Source organism: Paroedura picta, chromosome 1 (assembly GCF_049243985.1).
Source record: "Paroedura picta isolate Pp20150507F chromosome 1, Ppicta_v3.0, whole genome shotgun sequence".
In the NCBI taxonomy this organism is placed as follows: Eukaryota; Metazoa; Chordata; class Lepidosauria; order Squamata; family Gekkonidae; genus Paroedura; species Paroedura picta.
Window position 1 is genome coordinate 107,706,936 of NC_135369.1, and position 17,697 is coordinate 107,724,632.

The 17,697-nt window shown below is 43.7% G+C and overlaps 1 protein-coding gene across 6 annotated transcripts in view; it reads left to right on the forward strand.

Moving 5' to 3' along the window:
• Positions 1-17,697, forward strand: part of MAP7 (microtubule associated protein 7) — a 135,019-nt gene that overhangs the window by 41,241 nt on the left and 76,081 nt on the right. Inside the window, exon 1 of one of the 6 annotated variants that reach the window (XM_077351742.1) lies at positions 15,237-15,492. The exons of the other annotated variants lie outside the window; for them this stretch is intronic. Coding sequence (XP_077207857.1) covers positions 15,456-15,492 — 37 coding nt within the window. The 5' untranslated portion in view covers positions 15,237-15,455. Of the gene's footprint in view, positions 1-15,236; positions 15,493-17,697 lie in introns of those variants that run through there. 6 annotated transcript variants of the gene reach the window in all.

Consider the following 17,697-nt stretch of genomic DNA (forward strand, 5'->3'; position numbering starts at 1 on the left):
CTTCTCCTGGTGACGGGGCTTCTTCATTTTTGACACAAACTGTCTGGAGCAACGAATATGTGTACAATCGTCCAGGCAAAGCAAAAAAAAAAAAACTTTTGCACACCAATTTACACACAAAGCATATCTCTTCCCCCCTTTGCATCTGTGAAAACCAGCACAACCCTAGTATTCAAGGGATGCATAGGTGTTTAAATGGAGACCTTTTATTTTTAAAAAAATTCGCTCACATCTTGGTCCCTTTAAAAGAGGAAGAAAGGTGATTGGCTGCCTGTCTTGATCAACAGGTGGAAGAGATGAGTGTGTCTAGAACGTTCTCCTCTTCTGCCATTTCAAGTAGGCGTGCACAATGACAAGACGCAGAAGAGGGCAGCTGGAGAGCCAGGAAGTGAGCAATTGCCAGAGGCATGATTTTTTCTAGCATTACACCATTGCATTGGAGTAACGCTGTTTTTTTAATGTGTGGAAAAGCCCAAAGAATCATATTGCTTAGAGACTAATGTTTACAAGAATGTTGGCTGTATCGTCCTTGTCTGTTGAGCTTCAGGCATATCTGGAGAACTACCATACACACAGACCCATACACTCACCAATGGCAGATTGTTAAACCCATCTGGAAGTTATATAGGACAACAGTAGTCAGCTGCAGAATTATTATATTTTGGTAGTGCTCATGGTGTTCCACACTCAACTATGCATTTAAAAACCTGTTCAGTCTCTACAGTAGAAATACTAGTAGAAAAAGAGCTGTTTTTTTTTTAACCCTGATTTTTACTACCTGATGGCTTGCAATTTCCTACCACTCAAAAGCTAATTCACACGTGGCCTAGGGACAGAAAGTATTTATGTACAGGATTGCGGGAGTGAACAACCTACCTGTGCATTCTTTCTTATTTTCTTTAGACTGTGTAACGAGAATGAAAGTTATTGCTTGTCATTCCTACTTCTCCTTATCGGTTATATGCGGGGGGGGGGGGGGGGGAGAGGTACACAGAATTCCAGCATTCCTGTTCATGGCCAATGTGCATATTAATTAATTAATTTTTATTTTATTTTATTTAGATTTTTACATAGAGCTCTGGGCAGTTTACATAGAACATTTCACAGGGTAATTACATAGAACATTGTAACAAATATAACAAGTATAATAGTCAAAACATCATTCATTCATTTATATCCTACCAATCCCAGACTTTTATGAAGTGGCCAGAATTATTAAAATACCTAGGGATTTAAGTTGAGATGACTAGATGTTTTAGTGCCTTTTTATATTTCTGGATATTTCTGGCCACTCTCATATAAACCCACTCAACCATTACAGTTATCTTCAGGGGACCTGCTTTAGGTACCCTTGTTATCTGGGGCTATATGGATGGCACGAGAGATTCACCTATTGACCTCTATCATTGTCTTCAACCAATCAGTGCTCTGTTTTTTGGGCATCCCTGACTAACTCTCCTATTTATGCATTTGGTTAATTGTTTCTATCTATCTATCTATCTATCTATCTATCTATCTATCTATCTATCTATCTATCTATCTATCTATCTATCTATCTATCATCTAGGCAGTTTTAATGTTTTAGGTCAGTGGTCCCCAACCTTTTTATCACCGGGGACCACTCAACGCCTTTTACTGAGGCCCGGTGGGGGGGGTAGTTTACTCCTCTACTCTCAACCACTGCCCTAACGCTCTCTGATCACTATGGTAATGTTTAAACATCCCTTCAAAATAAGATACAGACACGCCACAACAATGAACATAAGGAACATTTTATTTTCATGGAAATTTTAACTCATGACAATGACAAATCAATGGGAATCCCGAGCTTGTTTCTCTGCAACGAGATAGTCCCATCTGGGAGTGATGGGAGACAATGACACCCCAAGTGTGTTGTAAAGGGCCGGAGGGGGGAGGCGTCCTTCGCGCCCCACCTCCAATTAGTCGACAGACAACATGTGGTCCGCGGCCCACAGGTTGGGGATCGCTATTTTAGGTTATTCACTACCTTGGGGAACCTAAGGCAGTATTAAAATGTTTTAAACTTCTAGCTGTATACTGAAAATCCCCCAAAACATCCACAGTGTAGTCTTCATCTTAATCCCATACCCTGTGAATTTTGTGTTGCAGCTATTTGCTGCTGTTTTACTGGCTGAAGAAAGCAGATATGGAACCCACTTCTGAGAAGCATAGGTGCTTATCTTATCCATTTGGTGCCTCTTAATAATTGTGAAACAGCCTTGGGGTCCAGCCTCTCCAGGGCCAATCAGGGAGCAGCCAGCTGCACCCTGATTGGCCCTGCCCCTACAGCTCCCGCCTTCCCTCACCAAGCCCTCACCCCTTGGCTCACAGACATGCCTGGCTGTTAAAGCCAGGCATATCTGTGACTCTACTGCTCCACTTGCAGGGCCCCAGGTAAGAGGCCCGGCCGTAGGGGGGTGGAGAGGGGGCATTTCCCAAAGGCCTGGAAAGCAAACCCAGGGCCTCACTGAAGCCCCGGTGTGCATTCCAGGCCTCCGGGAGGCCATCCAACTGTGGGGGGGGGGGAGAAGCGCTTCCCAAAGGCCTGCAAAGCACACCACTCTGCGAGGCCCCGGGTATGCTTGCCAGGCCCCCGGAAAGTCATCTGGCCGTGGAGGAGAGGGAGCGCTTCCCTGGCGCCTAGCAAGTGCACCCGGGGCCTCGCAGACACCCCGAGTGTGCTTGCCAGGGCCCCGGGAAGCGCTCCCTCTCCCCCCCCACCCCTCCTCACCCTCAGCGCTTCCCGGCGGCCTGGAAAGCAGCCGGGAAGCTCACAGGGAGGACCCTTTCAAAGCCCGTTCTTATGCACGGGCTTTGAAGCTAGTTACTTACATAAATAGACTGGCCTTGGTAGATACATAAAGGGGATGGCAGGTATCTGATTTCCTTTCCTTTCAGCTATCATGTCTCCCTACAATGCTGAATGATGGTCTCTGATGAACCTTAAGTTTAGCCTTGTGTTTCCAACCTCTGTTTCGGTTTAGTTGCGGACAACTCAAGGACTAGGTAACTGTGTTTAGTATATGCTGATCCTATAGTTTAAAGTAAAGTTTTAATCACTGACAGTGATTTGATGAGGGAACAGACTGAGAATATTGTTTTCTTAAGTAGCTAGGCTGAATAAAGAAAAAGATACAAAATGGTGGATCTAATTTAGGGTTAACTCAGGCTTTTACACATTTGGTGCTGAGGCTTAAGAAGCTGGAATGGTTATTTGGGGACTTGTCAAAGGAGAAGTGTACTTTCCTCCTGCAAGCAATCTGCCAGCTGTCTATGATATTCTCATAGGGAAACAAATTCTGTCAGCCAGTGATACGCTTCTGTAGCCAGTAGCTGGAAGAAGTGCTCCCAGCTGTATCTATATCCGATGGTTTTGCATGAGCCATTAGTCTGCATTAAATATTGCTAAAGCCAGGTTTGAAGTGCTTGTGTATATTGTAGACTTATTGTGTGCCGACCTTACAGCAAGCTTCTGTCTATCCTCTATCTATTGATCATCTATCTACTGCATTTTACTGGTATTATATATTTCATTCATCTGGCACAGGATGTCACTAAGAGACGGATTCAGGTTGAAGCCTTGATTTAAATGACTCCAGTTGCATAAAAATATTTATGACACATTTGTTTTGTAATATTAGGGAGGCTATTTAAATCTAGCTGTATAGAATAAAATTAGTATCTTCATTGTATGAAATGTGAGGGGAACAGTGTCTTTTCTGGTAATTAGGAAGCCTCCATCCTCCCCTGTCACTGAACCATTCGCTTTTTCATTCTCACAAGAATGTTGTAGTTTCAGGTAATAAGAGCCCTCTTCATTGTAGCTGTGTGGGTGGTAGACCCCAATGTATTAATGTACCTTGTTATACTTTCCAGTCGTCAGTTTTGTAGTTGATATTACTTTGATCATCGTTATGTTTGATCTTCAAGTGTTCATTTCAGCATTTCTATTTGCTGCATTTCAGAATTGTTTGATCAGGTAAGGGTAGATGAAGGTGAATGACAGTCTGAGAGGCCTGATTTCAAGAGTCCCCTTCTGCTGTGTAAACTCACTTGTGGGTCCTTAGGGATACCAGCCTTCAAGTGGGACCTGGGCATCCCCCAGAATCACAGCTCATCTCTAGACTACAGATATCCATTCCTTTGGACAAAATAGAGGCTTTGGAGGTAGACTCGGTGGCATTGTATCCCACTGAGCCTCTACCTTCCAATCTCCATGAGTTTCCTAATTTGGAGCTCTCAGCCCTACTCCCACCCTGCACTGATGGCCAGCGGGAGCCTGGCAATCGTAGAACTTGCACAAGATGTTGTTTCTATAAAAGTACAGAGATCATCATATTGTTTGTATATAAATTGTTAGTAATGCTGCCAGTTGGTATAAAGAAGACAAATTCTGAAGGGCTTTCTGTGATGGCACTGGGTACAAAAACTGAAGATCTGTTTCTCTAGTTTATGAAAAAAAATTGCACTCCACATTTCATAAACATTCCAGCTTTTATATACTAAGTTCTAAATTATGCACTTTACATAAACATTCAAGGGTAGAGAAGAAAATAAGTGTTTAATTTTTTTCCCAAGGGAGAAAAATACTCCTCAACTTTTTAAAAATTTCTGAAAACTCTACATTTCTAATGGTGTATCTCATATTTTTCCACACAAGGACCCATTATGCACGGGGGTTTTAGCGCGCATTGGGGGTGGAATGGCGGCGACTAAAATCACTGATAACGCACGATGCCGGCCGCAACTGGCAGCAGATTTGATGCACGCCGCCGAAAAAGCTGCGTTAGCAGAAAGCAGAAGAAAGAGCAGCTTCCGGGTGACCGGGGCGCAACCAGAAACGGCGCCAGGGTCGCCACGTGCTTAATTGGTTACTCTGGGTTTTGCCGCTGCTGCGTCCAGTCCTGTGCATAAGCGGTTTGCTTCGCTTCTTCCCCCTCAGCGTTTTCCATGTGACCCGAAATCACCGTTTCGCCGGCTGTGCATAATGGGCCTCAGTGATATTTGAAATAAAGCTTTTGCTCGGCCACAGCAGGCTAAACCCTATGATTCTTTTTCTTCTAAGGTTTCCTTGTACCTAAAAGAGCCTTCTTCTAATGGAATGTACTTCTTCCATAAGAGAATAGGCAGAGAGGGAAGGGCAGAGCAAACATGAGCTAAATATGAACAGTCAACCTTTTTCATAATGCCCTGCATCTATATTGTAATACACCATCCTGTTATAGTGGTTCAAGTATAGAGCATCAACATTATATTAACCACAACCTCATTGTTTTTTAATTACATTTTTATACCACCCTCCCTTGTGGCTCAGGGCAGTTTACAGTGAATCCATAGAACAATATAGAGAATACATTATAATTTTGAACTTATAACATTTCTAACATTTCAAGCTTATAATTTTAATTGTATAATCATTAATATCATAACTGTTCAGAGAGTATGCTGCCAGGTCTGGAGTCACCCTGTGCTGTTCTCTGTTTGACCGTTTATGCACTGGGAACTTCAGTGGCCCAGCTCCCATGCAGGAGCACAAATCAGGGTTAGATAAGGTGCATGGGGCCAAATGTTCCCCCGTGTGGGTGCAGGAAGAGGTGGGACAACCTGCCATGACTAAAACTCCAGCCTGCAGCCTGGCATGAAACCTCCAGTGCATAAATGGTCTTTGGGTGCAGTTTGGTGGTGGTAGTAGGAGCTTCTGGGGGCTCTGGTTATTGTTGATGTTTTTCACCTCGACTGAAAGCCAGATGGAAGAGCTCCATTCTGCAGGCCCTGCAGAACTTAGCATCTTGTCAGAAACACATATGGCCTTGATTTTTCTCTAGTTCTCTCTGCAAGGTAATTGCAGGAACAGAATTCTACTTTTCTGTTCTTGGCATATGTGACCTCATCATCTGCAGCGAGATGGATCTTTGACTACTTTTTGTGAAATTTATTTCAAATCTTGTACGGCTGAACTTTTCCTTGTCTCCTTTTGAGATATATAGAAAGCTGAAGCTGCAGGGCTTGTTTAAAAATCAGTGTGGCAAATGGCAGGATGCTTCCCGTGTTGTTTGTAGAGACTATCTGGCTACTTTTTCATGCAATGCTCTTCCTCCTTACTAACTATAACATTTCAATTTGGTGGGAAAGGTCAGGTCAACATGTTTTTGTTAGTGTTAGTTGGATGTATTGGGCTATCCAGCAAGGCTTTGCAATGCAAAAAAGGGGGTGGGTTCTACTATAGAAAAAATGAGGATTGAAACCCTGTAGGGAGCCCTCTTGCTATGATATATTCCATTGCTGAAATAAAGGACGTTGTACTGCATTAAGGTTGTGAATTAGAGTATATAGGAACAGTAGCTTGCTCTGCTGACTCCAGGTAATTCAGCAGTAAAAACTGCTGTGGACTCAGTTTTGGACACCATTCACTTCCATGTAGGAAAACACATGACTGCAGCGTAAATCTAATAGTCAGAGGAAATGTGTGTAGAATAGTGCATTTTAGGCTACAATTAATAAATAAACAAGCTGGTAATAGTGTATGTGATTTAATAGCTTTCTCTTTTATTTAAGCAACCCGAAATAAATGTATAGCTCATATATATGTTAACAGTACTTCTTTTGAATATAAAACTATACTTGAACTTATAAATCCCAACCTTTTATTGGCGGGCTATCTTTAGGCATTTCTGGGAACTCTAAGCAGCCTTGCTGTTAAATGTATTATTTAACATTACATAAGAAGGGCCCTGCTGATAGTTGGGGTAGAAACCAAATCCTAAATATTGTATCTCGACATTCACAGCCCTGTTCGATTGAAGGTGAGTGGGTCCTGTGGACTATAATGCTTGGCTTATCTGTCTAAATTGTGTCTAGAAAAGCAGCATTAGGTATCAAAACCACATGATTATCTATCAGGGGGCTGAAATCTGGCATCTGGCACACTTAATAATTGAGATACAATGAATAATGCAGGATGAATCCCACCTGTTCAGATTGGAAATAAATGAACAAAAACTTTAGAAAGCTAAGAATTGTTGTGGTGGTTTAGGAATTAACAACAATGACTGAGTTCAGGCATAAAGTGAAACCATGTTTCAGTTAAATTAACTGATTGTCTGAATGTGGGTCAGTCGAATAAAGATTGTGAGGGTCTATTGCAGTGTTTCCCAAACCCCGGGCCGCAGCCTGGTACCGAGCTGTGAATCCCTCGGTACCGGGCCACGGCGTGGGGGAGGGAGGCGCCGGCGCACCACTGGGTGCGCCTCCTTCCCCCCTTCTTGGCACGGCTCTCACTGTGCTGGGAGTGATCGGCCACTTTGGTGGCCGAATCGCTCAAGCCTAGGAGAGAGGGAGGCCCGGGGACCAGGGGGAAAAGGGATAGTGGCGCGCACCGCGCGTTTGCATCCGCTCCTCCCCCCCACACACAGCGCGGCCCTTGCCAGCAAGGGCCGTGCTGTGGGGGGGAGGCATGGGTGCAAACGCGCAGGCATGGCAGCTCTGCTCACCCTCTTCCCCCCCTGGTCTCTGGGCTTCCCTCTCCCCCCACCCGTTCCCGAGACTGAAAAAGGTTGGGGACCACTGGTATGAAATTGTATCTTTAGGAGCTTTGTCACTGATGAAGAAGAAACGGTCTTTGAAAATGAGGGTGAAAACCCAGACCTCGTTCTGATGAAGCCCTGCTGTTATTAAGTTAATAAAAACAGACCTTTTGAGTTCTTGTGACTTTGAATTGTACTTTATTAGACAGCCATTGTTGTTCCTTTTTGCTTCATTTCCTACTTTGTGGGGTTGACTGGTATTCTTTGTTTTCTTTTACTGTTCAACAGCAGACATCCTATGAAAGCTAGTGTGGTTTAGCAGCTAAAGCTTCAGAGTAGGGTCTGGAAGATCGAAGTTTGAATTCCGTATTGCTTTGGAAGCTCAGTGGGTGATTCTGGACCAGTTGCATGCCTTCAATCTTACCTACCTCACAGGGCTTTTGTGTGGATAAAAAAAAATAGGAGAAGAGAGTAATATAATCTGTTTTGCTCACGACTGTGGAGAAATGAAGTAAATAATAAATATAGCTGACGGTACAAAGCAGGTAAAAGGTAGGTTGGGGAATGGCTGAGGAGAAATTGAGGCAGGGAAAGGGGAGAGGACATGGGGGTTGTCTGTAGGAGGAAAAGAAGTAATAGCGTAGGGAGGGGATACAGAGAAATGAGGTGTCACCTCAAAAGTCCTTGAGGGTTACTGCCATGCAAGCAGGCCTGGCCCTAGTGGCCAGCACCACACAACTGGCCCATAGTTTTCCCAAGGAGAACTGCCAGGAGAAGGGAAAACTTAAGACATATAAGAAGATAAAAGTATTTTTGCTGTTGGGTGGGGAAAATATAGGGCTGCTAACTTTAGGTTAGGATTTGGGAAGTGGAACTTGGAAGTGGTGGGTTTGAGGAGGAACAAGGATTACTGAACTCCAGGTGGGGGCTGCAAATCACCTGGAATTACAACTGCTCTCAAGATGACGGAGATCAGTTCTTCTGGAGAAAATGTATGCTTTGCAGGGTGGAGTCTATGTTCTTTGCAGGGTGGAGTCTATATCCTTCTGAGGTCACTTCACTCCCTAACCCTCACCCTTCCAAGGCACCACTCCCAAATATCCACAGATTTCTCAGCCTGGAGCTGGAATCCCTAATGGGGTAACTGATCTTTGTAGGTGGGAATATGTTCCTGATTCCAGGACATCTCCAAGCCCTAAGATAAGGAAGCAGGAGAAGAAGAAGAAGAGTTGGTTCTTATATGCCGCTTTTCTCTACCCAAAGGAGTCTCAAAGTGGCTTACAATCTCCTTCCCATTCCTCTCCCCACAACAGACATCCCATGAGGTGGGTGAGGCTGAGAGAGCCCTGATATTACTGCTCAGTCAGAACAGCTTTATCAGTGCTGTGGGGAGCCCAAAGTCACCCAGCTGGTTCCATGCGGGGAAGCGCAAAATCAAATCCGGATCACCAGTTTAGAAGTCCACACTCCTTAACCACTATACCAAGCTGGCCCTCTACCAAGCTGGCTAACTGGGGGAAGGCTGTTGGACTTCCAGGAAAGGGAATGAATAAATAGTGAGGGAGATGGAAAGAAGATACAGGAAAGGGGATGCTACACTACTCAAATATTATTCTCAGCTTTCTATACTGGACACATACTGTTTGCATCACTTTGTACTCTGTGCTCTCATTTGCTTCCAGGGGTCCTGAATACCCAAAGAACATCAGAGGGGGGTTAACAATCCTGTGTGAGTGGGGGGGGGCATTTGTTGTTCAGTTCCATGGATCCTTCTAGCTTCCACATGTTCCTGGCAGCTGCCTGACTTTCCTGCATAAAGGCATTGGCTGCCCTCCCCCCTCAAAGAATCGAAGCTTTTTTTTTTGGATGTGTGTGGCCATCTACTGTTGGAAAAGCTATCAAAGATAAAACAGTAGCAATGAGAACAAGAAGCAAAACCAAGTGTTTTCCCACAATTAATTTATGTGACAGCCAATTTTAGTAAGACCCATCAACCAAAAGAAAAAAGGTAGGCTTTCTATTTCTGGGCACCCCTGACTATCCATGATAAGCTCCTATTAAAACAGGGCAAGCATGCTTTATATCAGCAGGTGGATTTGGTCTGTGTCCTGAGACTAGGGTAGGTTTCCATTCTGATCCTATTCATAGACTATATTCATGATAATCCATTATTACTGATATAGTTACAAAGTCCCATTCTTGTAATCCACGTTAGCACCTTTTTTTCTCCTGCAAATGAAACTCGTATATGTGAACTTGATTTTTCTAAATTTTTGATTAGCATTCAGCAGCTAATTTCAGTTGATATTGAAGCAATTCAAGTTGTGTAATCCATGAATCTGATTCAAATGGGTAGCCGTGTTGGTCTGAAGTAGCACAACAAAAACCAGAGTCAAGTAGCACCTTTAAGACCAACAAAGATCTCTTCAAGGCATGAGCTTTTGAGTGCATGCACTCTTCCTCAAATCTTTGTTGGTCTTAAAGATGCTACTAGACTCTGATTTTGCCATGAATCTCAGATTGCATTGGGGTCATACAGAAGTTGGCACTGGACACAGAATTCTGCATTAGGAAAATCTTTTTCCTCAATAAACCTTCAGTGTGTGGATAATGCCTGGTGAAACTACAGAATTTGAAAAGGGTATTAGCTGATGCAGCTCTCCTTAGGGTTGGGGGGGGGGGTCCCTTGTTCTTTGCCCCTTCCTATGCCTAGCACAAGTAGCATATGTTATTCAAAAGAAAATACATTTATGAACTCTGAATATTTGCCAATGCTTCAGGATTTAGAGCATGTTGCTTCAGAGTCTAGGGTACTTTCCCACAGGATTTTAAAACACTTGCAAGCAGACATGTATCCTTACCACAGTTCCTCTATATATTTTCGAAAGCGCCATCTGGGCAGCACTGTCCGGGTCTGGGGGCTGCTGTCTGGGTCTCGGGGCTGCTGTACGGGCCTGACCGGCCCTCTGAAACCACAGGCAGTGGGCCAATCCAGAGGCGCCCAGCAAAGCTGGGCACCTCTGGATTGGGACGGCTCCTAGAGTGTTCGCCTCCCCCAGCAATATGGGACTGCTTGCCCAGCCTCACCACCACACAGCTCCTGGGCAGCGAGAGCTGTGCTTGGTTGCCATGCCTCCATCATGGCTCCAGGCCGCCCCTCCGCCTGGCTGCCGCCGAAGCACCCGCTCCCAAACAGCGTGGCTGCCAGCGGTGGCCCTCTGCCTGCCGCCACAGAGCCACCCGCTCTAGAAGAACCCGCCTCTACAGAGGCCTTCCTGCCTGCGGAGCCCTGCTGCAGCCCTCTGCCCGCCTGCCACAGAGCTGCCGGCTCTACAGAGGCCTTCCCGCCTGTGGAGCCCTGCTGCCTTCTGGCCGCCTGCTGCCGAGCCAGCCACTACCAACGGCCCTGGACTCCATTGCCACCCGCCCTCTTTTCCGCCAGGACGCCGGCCCCCAGCCCTCCGTGTGCCCGCTGCCACTTGTCCCGATTCCCAGCAGCCTGCCCGCCACCGACCTCCTTGCCCGTGATGCGCCACTTGCCTCAGGTACGTCCTGCCCCCCAGCCCGCTCTCCCTGCCCGCAAGCGTCCATTGCATTCCTAAATGCAATGGGCTTTTCGGCTAGTAAATATATAACATTTAAAAACACACAGTTCCAGCCTGGGGGACCTTTTGGCGGGATGTTTTCAAGAGAAACCTTCTTATGACCCATGTAACCATCTTTAGACATAACCCTCTCACAGGCTATGAGAGTGATTCTGCCTCCTCCCAACTGGTTGTAACACATAGTTTTAGATTGCCTTATCTGTATGTTGTGTTGGGAGGGGGAAGAAGTAGAGAAAGAAACATGATAAGTATTTTCTTGATTCCAGAAAAGAAAGAGCTTTATGGGACAATTATCTGACAGGCCTGACTTGAGAAACTCTAACTGTATTTTCCACTTCTCTAGAATTAGCTGAGCATGTGACTTGAACTCCTGGAGCTTGTGTTCATTGTGCAGTCCTTGACAGCGCCTGTTATTATTCCAGCCCTGTCAAAGGGATGATTCTTTAGACATCTCAAAGATGGGTCTTCACAGCTCTTGGGTTTACTGAAGGAATACATTTGGATGGGTGTGTCATCTGAAAGAACTTTAGAATATCTTCCCGCTCCTCCCAAAAAATTGTTTTCATTTGCATACCTTTAAAATCAACTAGAAAATCCTTGGCAGACTTTAAAAGTTTCATGAAAAGGCCATTCCCATCAATGCCTCAGCCAGTAGCATTTGATTATGTTGTTTTTATTCTTGGCTACAACTGAGGTAAGTCAAGCAGTCCTGTTTTGGATCCCAGGCATGCACTGAGCCATGTCCTACATCTCTGTGTTCTAGGACAATCTGTGGCTGTGGCTGCATGCTGAACAGCTATTCTTGGCCACCAACTGTTGTGTCCTGTGTTGCTGGAGCAGTAGACACTCTCCATACAGGATGGGTTTTAGTGTGTTTATACTGTTCTGTGGACCATTGTGAGAAATACTGTTTTGTAGGCAAGTATACGCATATGCTATTTACTTTTTGTTTTAAATAAGACTGACCTTTATTCTTTATTCATTCAGATGCAGAATGGAATTGGGAGTGAGGATGGCTGAATTAGCATACTTTTTAATATTCTTTGTCTTAGTTTATTGCAGTGTATATGAATAAAAATGAGAACAAGTATAATAGGGTTTATAGTGTTAGACCAGGCTTTGGGATTTTTGATGGCCCTGGAAGGGTTTCTTGAATGGGTGGGAGTTAATTAATTCCTATATATTTTTAAAATGCATTAAACAGGTATTGATGATATGACCATATATAGTCATGCTGACCTTCCCTCCCTCCCCCTCAATGGCCAGAAGGGGTGGGAAGGGAAGGGGCCCCAGGTGGGCGTGCACACAGCTGTGCTCCCAACCATATTCTGCATGAACCACTTCTGGGGTTTATAAAAGCCTGAAGAATGTTTCAGGGGTTTCTCAATGGTAAAAAAAAGTTGAGAAACACTGTGTTAGACTAACAGCTGGAAGACCTGGGATCAAACCCCTGCTATGATACTTATTGTCATGCCCCCCCCCCCAATCTATTTTTGATTGTGACCTAACTGATCTCAGCACCCGAGCTTTCAAAAGCAATGCAATGGGAGCATGGAAACGGAGAGATCACGGAACAAAGGACAACATTTATGATCTTGAGTGCTTAAAATAGCCTTTTATAACTATCAAGAAAGTAGCTTCTGCTGCTTGCTACTATTGACAGTGTTACTGACTGTAGCCCACTGAGACTGAATTATATTGGCATGTGCTTTTGGTCCAGTCATACAAGTTAACTGGTCATGCCATGCTTTCTGTTTCTGACTTGCAATCAAAGCTTAGCTCTGCTTAGTCTCTCCAGTTGGGGCACAGTTTCATGTAACTGTATTTTACCATATGTTCCTTCATTCGCAGCTGCTTTGATTGTGGGGAATCCTCAAACCCAAATGCTTGTACCCCTTATGTGGGCAAAGCCAATTGTGAATAATTCACCCTAAGCCAGTGAATTATACTGGTGTGATTAAGATCAATTATATCTTAATGCTTACCATATTGCTTTTAACTAAGCTGTTTCTTTGACAGAAGAGTAGGTGGAGTTATGAAGCATACTCTATTTCTAATTAATTGAACACTGAAAAGTTATCAAGCAGATTATTCTTCTTAAGAGATACACTGATCTCAGGCTCTGAGAGCAAGCTTGGTGTAGTGGTTAGGAGCACCAACATCTAATTAGTGAGCTGGGTTTGATTCCCCACTCCCCGACATGCAGCTAGCTGGGTGATCACAAGATGTGAGCCCTCCAGCACTGATAAAGGTGCTCTGACCAAGCAGTGATATCAGAGCTCTCTCAGCCTCACCCACCTCACAGGGTGTCTGTTGTGGGGAGAGGAAAGGGAAGGCGAATGTAAGACGCTTTGAGACCCCTTCAGGTAGAGAAAAGCAGCATATAAAAACTAGCTCTTCTTCTTTTTACAGAAGGCCATTGAAATTGTAAAACTCAGTCTGCATCCCTTTATAAATGTTCTGTCCTACAGAGCAATGTTTGCCAAGTGATACAGTATCTAAAAGCAGTTTGACACATGTTTGTTTCTAAGAGTAGTATAGCTATCCACCCCTCCAGACACCATGTATGTGTACAGACAAGCAAGAACCTGCAAGGTTTTGCTGCAGGCATCTCATTTTCTCCTCCTCACTATTTCCTCTTTCCCTTTCTTGAAAGCCCCCATAGCTACATCCCTTTTCCTGCTTCTTTCTCTGCTTACCAAGAAAAGCCAACCTACCTTTATCTGCCCCTGCAATCTTCAGTTCTTCCTTAAAACATGGCAGCCTCTGCCTAGGAAAACTATGGCCCAGTTGTCTGATGCTAACCACTGAATGGCTCAGGCCCACTTGTATGGTAGGGAACTCTCAAAGACATATATGGGATCCCCAGGCCCTCTTGTGGATCTGATATTACTAGGTACAGTACTGTAAAAGATAGAATTGTGTTTCCTTGTGTGACATGTCTCTCTAGTCCCAGAGTTCCTTGTGCATAGGCAAGAGAGAGGCACAGCTGATGGGAAGAACAAAATGCCATAATGACCAAGGACATTGATCTCAAGGACAAGGGGTAGTCAACTACTTGGAGGCACGCACACACACTGACACTTTAATAGAAGTAATATTGCCTGCGTTCCATGAAAATCTTCAGCTGCCTATTTCTTCACAAGAATTCTGTGAAGCAGGTTAGGCTGAAATAAGGTTTATCAAGTGAGCTTCATGGCTGAGTAGAGATTTAAACTGGACCTGCGTTGTCTTAGTCCAGTTCTCTAACTACTAAACATCTTCTCTTTCATATATTAAACACTTCTGATGTACAATCACTAACTTAATTACATCAAAAAGCCCCCCCTGTGTCTACCTTATTTATTAATTTGGCTTATCCCCTCCTTGAAAATCCAGCTATAAAATCAACGCCAGAGTTTACTCTGTATCTGAGGAAGTGTGTGTGTGAAAGCTCTTACCTTGAATAAACCTTTGTTGGTCTTAAAAGTGCCACTGGACTCTAAATTTGTTCTGACCCATGTGGTCAGAGTTGGAGGACTCAGTAGGGGTTAGTTAACAAATTTTTATTTGTTGTTTATAAATGTTTTTATATTTATTTGAATATGTTTATACTGTTGTTAGCTGTCCTGAGCGTGTTGTCAGGGAGGGATGGACAATAAGTCTAAAAATGATGATGATAATATAATGATAAAAAATAGTAGTTCTGGAAATGAGTACTATTGCCCTTAACTGGAATTCCTTATTTTAATTATTATAGGGCATTTTTAAACTCCATGATTTTTTGTGCAGCTCAGTAGGTCTTTATTGAAAGGTGCACTAAAGTCGTATTGCTAGCATACCAAGTCTGTTTCTCTTTTAAACATGTGGGCTATGCTGTGAATAAAGAAGCAAAGCAGTGTGGTAGACAGCTGCCAGGATGGCTAACCAGTTGCCTTGAGGCTTACCTTCAGCTAAGCTGCTCATAATACTGACGCACTGCAATGGGAAAGGCTCTGCAGATTCCCCCCCTCCTTTGCCTGTCCCCACAAATAATCTCATGGAAGTGACTGACAAACTCCATTTTGATCAGATGCTGAACCAGGAACTGTAAGAAGACAGTCCTTGCCCACCAAGAAGTTGCTGTTAGAGCTATGTTTTATTTGCACTGGATTTTTGTTGGTGGCTCTGAAGTGGCACAATCAAGATACTTTGTACAAACCCTTTAGATTTTTGTCTCTTGAACTGCTTTACCAGCAGCCAAGCTTCATCTCTGTGTGGATTTAAGGTTAAGTTCCAGAAAAGGTCTGGAGACATATGAGGCATACCATGGAGCCACAGTAAATCCATGGAGAAGGACACAAATAAAGTAATGGAGGAAATTGGTAAGGTTCTTGCTTTCGTATCTCTTAAGAAAATGGATCTATTTACTATAAGGCTTGAACTGGTACTTATCAAGTAGGATAATAACTTTTGTGCTTCGTTTTCTAAATGTTTTTAAAGATGTGTAGGGCAACCATTTGTAAGCACTTGCAGTGGGGCGGTATTATGTGTCAGGATGTTGGTGTGCTGTTTTTGTCCTGTTATTTTTTGAGAAAAATGTTTGGCAGTAATTTTTATATACTTCTAAAGTGAAATATTTTCCACTGTTACCTCCACTGAGTCTAGATCCCTGACAGTGAATGATATAGTGAGATGGCAGCTGGTAGGTCCTAATGTGCTTTGAATTAAGAATGGTAATAGTCAAAATATTTCCTTTTTGGATGAAAACTTACAGATTAATGGTTATTCAGCAAAGGTCTTTGTATTGACCGTTCCAGGTTAATTTGCAAGAACTACAGAGATACAAATGTAGTACATGTACTATATGTCTTTAGTTTGTACAAAGAATTCCTGTCTCCAGTTTGAAAATTGGTTTGTCACATCCTTATTGTTGCAAATATGATTTTTGATGACTGAAGGAGTCTGCCATGGCAAGGTGAATGGCAGCAGTATGAACAAAAAACCAAAATTTTCTCTATGAATAGCTCCCTCCTGTCCTCAACTCCAGTTATGAGCTTAAAGGCTACAAATAGCAACAGATTGCATGGAAATGGGGGATGGGTGGGGGGTTGTTCAGTGAATAAACATTTACTCTGAAGTAGGCTGAGATTTCAGCCTCATTTTGTTCTAGCCTTAATCCAGCTGTCCAGATGTGAACGGTCACTATGTTTAATCCCCTGATCAGCTCATGAATTGCTCTTTCTTAAAATGAATGCACATCACATTGATTAATGTGGATGCTACAAACAACCTATAGTAACTGAACTACAGTAGTGGGAGAAAATACCCATTTATATAAAAAGGGTATGAGTACTGGCTATAAGCAAGACCTTTAAATGGATGATCATGGGTCTGAACCACAATACATGGGCCGAGCACTGAAAATGGAGGCCTTCTAGATGTGACATATTTGAACTCTATGTATTAAGGAAAAAAAGAACTCAGGGCAGTGTGCCTAATTCTCCTTCCCCCATTTTATCCTCACAACAGCCTTGTGAGGTGACAGACCGGCCCACAACATTTCAGTGGACTTTATGGCAGGGTGGGGTCTCCCAGATTCTTTTACAAAATTTATATTATTGTGCTGTAAACTATTCCTAACAAAACAAGAGCAGTTTCCAGAGTGCAGACTACTGTCATGAGGAAGTCCTGTACCTGTAAGGCTGAATGTAGTTAAGGCTTCTCTTTTTATCTTTGTAGCCATATTTTTATATTGTACCCAAGTCAGCCTGTGACTAAGAGCTCAAGGAGCTGATTTTTATACCCTGCTTATCTGTATCTTAAGGAGTCTGGAACCATCTTAGAAACTTCTTCCTCTCCTCACAACAGGTATCCTGTAAGGTAGGTGTGCGAGAGATAATTCAGAGAGAACTGACTGGTTCAGGGTCACCCAGCAGCCTTCGTATGAAGGTATGGGGAAGCAAACCCAGTTTTCCAGCTTAGAGTCCGCTGCTCTTAACTACCACACCATGCTGGCTCCCACAGAATCACAGAATCATAGAGTTGGAAGGGGCCACACAGGCCATCTAGTCCAACCCCCTGCTCAACACAGGATCAGCCCAAGTATGAAAGTTTTGCTACACCTGAAGAATGTCCAGCAGACTGACCTCTAGAATCATAGAATAATAGAGTTGGAAGGGATCTCATGGGTCATTTAGTCCAACCCCCTGCACTATGCAGGACACTCACATACCTATCACTCATCTACTGTAACCTGCCACCCCCTTAAGCCTTCACAGAATCAGCCTCTCCGTCAGATGGCTATCTAGCCTCTGTTTAAAAATTTCCAAAGATGGAGAACCTACCACCTCCCAAGGAAGCCTGTTCCACTGAGAACCCGCTCTAACTGTCAGGAACTTCTTCCTGATGTTTAGATGGAATTTCTTTTGAATTAATTTCATCCCATTGGTTCTGGTCCATCTCTCTGGGGCAAGAGAGAACAATTCTGCTCCATCCTCTATATGGCACTCTTTTAAATACTTGAAGATGGTTATCAAATTGCCTCTCAGTCATTTCCTCTCTAGGCTAAACAGACCAAACTCCCCTAA